The sequence below is a fragment of the Drosophila ficusphila genome, unplaced genomic scaffold, assembly GCF_018152265.1.
Source record: "Drosophila ficusphila isolate 14025-0441.05 unplaced genomic scaffold, ASM1815226v1 contig_791, whole genome shotgun sequence".
Classification (NCBI taxonomy): domain Eukaryota; kingdom Metazoa; phylum Arthropoda; class Insecta; order Diptera; family Drosophilidae; genus Drosophila; species Drosophila ficusphila.
In genome coordinates, this window is record NW_025064737.1 from 5,238,573 (window position 1) to 5,245,718 (window position 7,146).

The 7,146-nt window shown below is 39.9% G+C and overlaps 2 protein-coding genes across 2 annotated transcripts; both read right to left on the reverse strand.

Annotated features, from left to right (window-relative positions):
• Window positions 1-4,858: 4,858 nt before the first annotated feature.
• On the reverse strand, window positions 4,859-5,667 carry LOC108093305 (protein Turandot Z-like). Its single transcript, XM_017193280.1, has 3 exons — window positions 5,570-5,667; window positions 5,328-5,422; window positions 4,859-5,270 (listed from the first exon to the last, which is right to left on the reverse strand). Exons 2-3 carry the CDS (start codon window positions 5,348-5,350, stop codon window positions 4,877-4,879), a joined length of 417 nt encoding a protein of 138 aa, XP_017048769.1. The 5' UTR covers window positions 5,351-5,422; window positions 5,570-5,667; the 3' UTR covers window positions 4,859-4,876.
• A 139-nt stretch (window positions 5,668-5,806) lies between these two features.
• On the reverse strand, window positions 5,807-6,373 carry LOC108093304 (protein Turandot Z). The gene is made up of 2 exons (XM_017193279.1): window positions 6,351-6,373; window positions 5,807-6,292 (listed from the first exon to the last, which is right to left on the reverse strand). The coding sequence occupies exons 1-2, from the start codon at window positions 6,371-6,373 to the stop codon at window positions 5,860-5,862; spliced, it is 456 nt and encodes a 151-aa protein (XP_017048768.1). The 3' UTR covers window positions 5,807-5,859.
• Window positions 6,374-7,146: the final 773 nt, after the last annotated feature.

Sequence of the window (7,146 nt, forward strand, 5' to 3'; positions counted from 1 at the left end):
AGGAAAAGTTTTTAATTTGTTCATCATGGCGGGAAAACTGAATTATCATTCAACGCGGAGGTGCTGATGCCGGATTAACCTCATAATGGAGGTAGAAGGCCATCGGTTGGATGGTTTTAGCCAACTTGTGTACAATTGCAGTGCCATCATGTGCAGAGAGCGGAAAATCACATGAAAAAGCCAACTTGAGCGCCCAATGGGTAAACTTTGCTCAGTCGGCGTTTATGTTAAATTTTGAGTTAATTAGTTTGATTTCATACTTCAAGTGTCGACGAGCATCCACTACGGATTGCCAATTCCATTTGCCAACTCATTAAAACTTCTCCAAGTTCACAAGCTCCCCAGTTGCGCGATGCCTCGGCAAATTGGAAGCGCTTTCTGTCGACTTTGCCAAATGAATGTCAAAACAGAAAGTATTCAATGGCATGGCTGACTCGCAGCCTTTGTCCTTTTGGGGTCCATCTTGCATACCCAAATTGACAGCCAAAGTCACTAACTGGCTCGCAGAAGTTACCAATTAGTTCCGCCAAGTCCTAATAAACCGTGAAATTTTAATTAAAATTATTCTCTGCGAAATTGTGAAAGTTTAAATAGATAAAGGGTTGTGCAGTCAGCATAATCAATAATTCAAGTTTACTCAGAAGAGGAACAAATAGTTCTAATTTGTTTCCAACATTGGTAGATAAACTTTATCAAACAAAAAGTTTTATGCTAGCAGCATAGTTAATATTAGTAAATAATGCCTTCTACATATAGTAATAAGTACAATAGTTTAATTTTGCATTTTTTGATAAATTTTTTATTGCACAAAATATATTTTTTAATTTTACAATTTTCTTTAACTCATTTTATCATAATTGAAGTCACTTTTTTGCACTGGAAATGATGAAAATATAATTTGTAAAAAGGCGGGCTCTCCCTCATTTAACAAGGTGGGACAATGCATACTTTTCCGCCCGCCCAGAAGCGCATGAAAAACTCAGGCAGTGAATCAAGAGAAGAACTACACGACAGCAATGTAAATGAGATATGTAACATGTAATTTCATTGTGCCGACAACACACGACAATGGAGGATAGTGATGATGATGCCGAGGACAAGGATGCGAATAATTGTGGAACTGTGGAGCTGTGGAATACGTCCTGGCCGTGTCAATGTCAGTGTGCAAAGGACATGGGACAGGGGGAGAACACGAGAACACGAGCACCGACATGTGGCTCTGATTAGTGCGGTTCAGCGACATCAACAATCAATATTAATGCATGTCAGCGCCCAGAAATTTGCGAGCGAGTGAGCAAGGACATGGCCGTATTTATGGGCCCATCAGCGCAATAGTTGGCTCTCGGCTGTTAATAATTCTCGATTTCCCGATGCTGACAGACCTAAGGCTCCTTTCCCTCTCTTGCATCCACCCATCCACCCATCCATCCTCCATCAGCGGCATCAATCGCCGCCAGGGAACAATTTGAACGAGTCTCGGCTCGGCTGGCATCCATTCGAGTATCCAGCTCCTGCTCCCTCGAGCTGACAATAAATATTTTCGCCTTGCCGACAGGCTGAAAATCAATACATACTTTTGGGACAACACTCGCAACGCACACACATTCTCTCCAGATACACACACAAAGCCAAAACGCTGGTATACATTCCCATTCGGCATTGCACGCACTGTGGAAAAGCCGAAAAGCCACCAAATTGCACCCACTCAACCTCAAACAAGCCATGCATAAATGAAATAAATTTCTCTTACGTCACAAGGATACAGACAATGCAAGCCGCAAATCGCATTTCAAAACTCTGTCCGAGCATTTTGAGTGGTGAACTTTTCACCAGGAGGAGCAAAGAGGGTTTAAGGGCCAAACATTTTGGACAGCAATCCAATGGAAAGGAAATTGAAGGTTAATGCACATAATTCACAAACTTATGAATAATTTAATAATTTAAGGCGGGTTAAGTTGAGGGAAACATGGTTAGTTGACTTTTTATATTCTCCTACACATTTCAAGTGTGTACAGAGATCTTATTGAAAGTAAATAATAATCCTTGCTAAATTAAAAAAAAAATACTACATACATAAATAAAAATACCACAAAAAATAAATTTTGGATGTTTACGTTTATAAACTAAAGTTCAGGAGGAATAACCAAATTAATTGAATTGCAAGAAGTGGTCTATGAAAGTAACCAACATAAATAAAAATAAATTGAAGTTCTGGGAAAGTCTTTTCGCTTTGAGAACACTTTCAAGAGTAAACAGAGATATTATTAAAAGTAAACAACAATCCTTATTATTATTAGGGGGGAAAAGGTTACCTCGACCCAACTGGATCTATTGTACCCCCTATCTGAGCTTAGAGCTCACCCATCAACCCGGCTCCTTCGATAAGGTTAAGGAGCTTTATCGGGTCGATGCTTCCAGAGGTCCCAAGTGTAAGGAACCTGGACCCGAGGGTTCTGCTCCTCAGGCTACTTAGTGCTGGACAATCTGATATTATGTGTATTGAGGTTTCGTCCTCGTTATCACAGAATCTGCATGTTTTCCTGTTTGTAATCCCTATATTAAATAGGTGTCTCCTTAGTTTACAGTGTCCGGTTAGTAAGCCGGTAACTATCCTAAGTGATCTCTTCCCTAGTAGTATAAGTTTCTTAAACCTCTTCATGTCATAATTGACGATGAGGGTTTTGGCTTGTCTTTGGCCTGTGGTGTCTACCCAGCAGGCTTGCCTCATATGTACCTCTTCTGTTCTTAGGTAATCTTTGACTGTGTGTCTGCCTATGCCACAGTAAGGCTCGGGTCCTATAAGGGGTCTTTCCGCCCCTAGTTTTGCTAGCCTGTCGGCTAGTTCATTCCCGGATATGTCTTTGTGTCCTGGAATCCATCTTAATGACAGCCTGTTGTTGCTGCCCAGAAGGTTCAGCTTTGTCCTTACTTCTCGTACCAGCTTCGAAGTGATTCTATTGCTGCATAGTGCAGTAATTGCCGCTCGACTGTCCGAGAGGATCGCAATGTCCTTGTTTGTGTACCCACGCTTCATATTGAGCTCTGCACACCGTCCTATGGCGCAAACTTCAGCTTGGAATATGCTGGTGTATTGGCCTAACGATTCATGGTATTTAATTCGTGGTCCTACTACTCCAAGGCCAGTGCCTTGGTGTGTTAAAGACCCGTCCGTATACCATGCTATAGTGTGACTCGCCATGGAGTGTACTTCCTTCATGGTGGTCCAATCTTTCTTGTTGCTCAGATGAGCAGAGAAATTCTTTTCAAAGATGAATTCTACTGTCATTTCGTCCCTGGGGTGTGAGCTCAGGGGAAGTTCGACTAGTAGTTTTGCTGCATCCCTAGAACTAAGGATGCGGTCACTGCCATTCCCACAAGAAGTGATCCTTACTAACGTAATAAAAAATACTACATTTTAAAAAGAAATTTATGTAAATACCTTTAAATGAAAGTTCAGAAGGAATAAATAAATGAATTGAATTACCAAGAATTGCTCTGTGTAAGAAATCAAACCAAACCAGAAAAATCAAAGTTGAAGGAGAAGTAACTTCGCTTTAAGGACTCGCATTTTTTGGTCATTGAAAAACAAACCGCTGGGGGTGTGGAAAATCTCACCTAAGAACTTTCCCTACTGTCAGTCTGCGGTCGACTGCCGCTTGCTTCTTTCCGACTTTTAGCCCCGAAATACCCAACTCAATTTTCAATCTGATACGACAAAATTGTAAAAAAAACAGAAGTGGGAAGCTAGAGGGTCCTGGAATTGAGGCGAACAAAAGGCAAAAGTAATTTTGCCAACACTAAATCTGTGGCATATTACACAGGACACAGGACTCAGGACACAGGGCAAAGCTGCCAAAAGAAATCTGATCCACTTAGTTGCCAAGAGAAAGCAATAAATTCTTATGAAAACTGTTGAGGAGCAGCGACACGTCCCTGTGCAAAATGAATTGAACTTTTGGTCAACGTGGAAATTGCACTAATATTTGGGCCTACAACCAGGGAATGGGTAGATGTGGCCAAGAGCCCCGGGGTTGGCCAGAAGCAAACAAGTTCCCCTGCCTTTTTCGATATTTACGAGTGGCGGGCGACAACGGAAAAAACTTCGAAGGGGAAAAAACGGGAGGAGGACAAAATCAAATAAGCTCGTGCGATAGGCTCTGAATGAAAATAAAGTGCAAAGAGGTCTCTGTTTTTGTGTGTGAAGTCCCGCAAGGACACTTGGCCACCACAGAGCTCATAAATTTTGGACCAAGTTTTCGCCGGTCTCTGGAAAGCCTCAAGCCAAAAAAATGGCGCATAAATGCGAAAAACTAACAAAGTGGTGAAGGCCAGCTATTTATGAACAAGGAGTAAAATCAGGAAGTTTGTTTTTTTCCATTAACCGAATTCAATCTACGAATATCTATACCGGTTTTTTTAAAATAGTAATAAAAATTAAAATGTAAAGCTTTGTATAGTTTAGATCGTTTTAAATTATTATATAGCTAAATGCATACACGCTCAACAACAACGATGTTATTATGATTATTCATTAATGGTTCCAATTTTTCTTATGGCAACTCTTTTAATTAAGCGGTGGATTTGAATGATAATAGCTTTAAAACTGAGGCTACTTTGCGGATAGACGAACATGACTACATCGACTGGATGAATGATTATTTTTATTAGTACTTTTTGAAACAGAAAGTTTATTTTTAGTTGTTCAAATTATATTAAAATACCCTCTTCAGGGTATCAAATCTTTACGCCCAGAAACAGTTGTGCACCAAAGCAATAATACTTGATTAAAACTTTTTTCAATGGTGTTTTATTTTCTTAGGTCATTTTTTAGTGTTTTTACAATAAAGCGACTCCCTCAATTAGTGCACTTTTAATTTCAGTGGCCAAACGGGAGCGCGCTCAGAATCTGATTCACAAGAAAACTTCTGACTTCCTCCACCAGTGCCTTCGAAGAACTAACTAATAGGTTTTTGGCATCTTGGTGGACCTCATCCCAAAGACCTCCTTGGGGCGGAACATCATCTATGAGGATGGCCTTATCCTTGTAGTCATTGACTTGTTTGGTTAACTGAGCCTCCTGGGCGATATCAGATGCTCCCTGCCCCTTGTACTTATTGAAGATTTCAATGGCTTCGTTGGCCAGTTTCACTTGGGTGTCCACATCATCAGTAAGGCTACTTTCGCGCTGAATTTCCTGGAGTCTGGAGCTATCCCGCAGAACTGAGGCCTCTCCATTGCCAGTGATACAAAGCAACACAGCCAGGACGAAGCTAGAAGTTAATAGAGTACATTATTATATTGCGGATAAAGGTTATAACTTTCTCTACCTTAGTCGAATGACAAAATACATCTTTAGTTTACTTAAGAAGCTCTTGAGAAATGATGCCGATTGCGTTAAAGCGCATCGCTTTTATAGGCAGCTCTGAAATGGAATTCACAATGATGATAAGCTTGTGTTAGTGATAGTCAATTTAAGCTGATAAAATCTCTTCTTTATTATACGGATCAAGGTCTTTTAAGTATATATATATAGTTCAAAAATATATATTAATATAAGTGGGTTTCTCACAATTCCCAAAAATTTCAAGCAGGGTTTTCCAGGCCATAGCTCTTCAAAATCTGTGGTTTTTTGATTACTCTTGCTTATGGGCGACAACAACACTTTATTTCATTGTTACAAATTCAATGCGAATTCCATTTATTCGATAAAATTAAATAACAATTTTTTCAAGGGTTCTTTAATTTATTTTTACATGGGTTCTTTAATTCAGAGCTTCTTTAATTTCTTTTTAGTGAAAGGAAAATAAAACCTCAAATTTACTATAAATCTCCCCTTGAATTAGTCCACCTTCACTTTCACTATCCACGCTTGATGGCGTTCAGAAGCCAGTTCCCAACATAGCTTACAACGCCTTCCACCAAAGCCTTGGAAGAATTAACTAGTAGGTTCTCGGCATCCTTCTTGATATTATCGGGAACTTTTTCCGAGGCGGACTTGAATATTCCCAGGATGTCCCAAGCGCCTCCTTGAGCTGGAACTCCATCTATAATCACGATCTTTCTCTTGTAGTCATTGACTTGTCGGTTCAACTGAGCCTCCTTGGTAAGATCCGATGCCCTCTGTCCTTTGTATTTGTCGAAGATTCCAATGGCTTCGTAGGCCAGTTGCACCTGGGTGTCGACATCAGTCGTGCGGCGACTTTGGATCTGGATTTGCTGGAGTCTGGAGCGATCCTGCTGTACAGAAGCATCTCCGTTGCCATTGAGGCAAAACAGCAGAGCCAGGACGAAGCTAAAATGTTTACTGAGTTATTGATTTGCAGTTTAAATATATCACTTTTCAGATTTACCTTAGACGGGTGGCGAAATACATCTTGAGTTAACTTAAGAAGCTCTGGTGAACTGATGCTGTTTTCATTCGAAGGGCAATGCTTTTATAGGCAACTCTGGAAAAAAATGCATGAGGAAGTCATGTAAGACCAAGCGATAATACTTGCGTTCTTAGAATTCAATCTGCAAAAAATACTGATAATGTAATATTATTGTTATTCATACGGATCACGAAAAAGTCAAGGTCTTTAAAGTACATTGGCCTAACAATTTTCCATAAAATTGATAAGGGTTCTTATTAATTTATAGCAAACCTAATAAAAACATTGTAAATTAAATTTAAATGGAAATTCATTTAACATTATATGAGCTACCGGCTTAAATGTGAAATCCAAATAATTATGTAGTTCTTTTCACCAAAACTTAATTCTAACTAAACTCATCTAATATATTAATTCCTGTGTAAGCTTGGTGCTTTGCCAAGGACCTTCGCTGTCGGTAATTGAAATTCAGTGTTTGTGTCACGACACAAAACTTAAACAAAACAGGAGCCCGGCAAAAAGTCAGCGGCAGGCAGAGTTGGCAGCCTACGCGAAGGACATTAAATTAAGTCTCCTGCCAGGAAGATCAAAGTTTTCCAACCGCACTGTTGCGCCCCGCTGACTTTGCATGTGTTAGTTCGCTTTACACGTGCTTAAGGAGCCTTTTGTTGGTGCAATAAAATGGTGAAAGGCAAAGCCAAAACAGTAAGTCGACATGCAAAAAGGATACACGTTGTAAAAAGCGCATAAACTTTTGCCGAAAGTGACAAACAAA

Coding starts and splice junctions, on each gene's coding strand:
- LOC108093305 (XM_017193280.1), bottom strand. CDS start 5,350: ATGTATTTTGTCATTCGACTAAG. Junction 5,271..5,327: donor TATTTTGTCATTCGACTAAG/GTAGAGAAAGTT, acceptor ATTAACTTCTAG/CTTCGTCCTGGCTGTGTTGC.
- LOC108093304 (XM_017193279.1), bottom strand. CDS start 6,373: ATGTATTTCGCCACCCGTCTAAG. Junction 6,293..6,350: donor TATTTCGCCACCCGTCTAAG/GTAAATCTGAAA, acceptor TAAACATTTTAG/CTTCGTCCTGGCTCTGCTGT.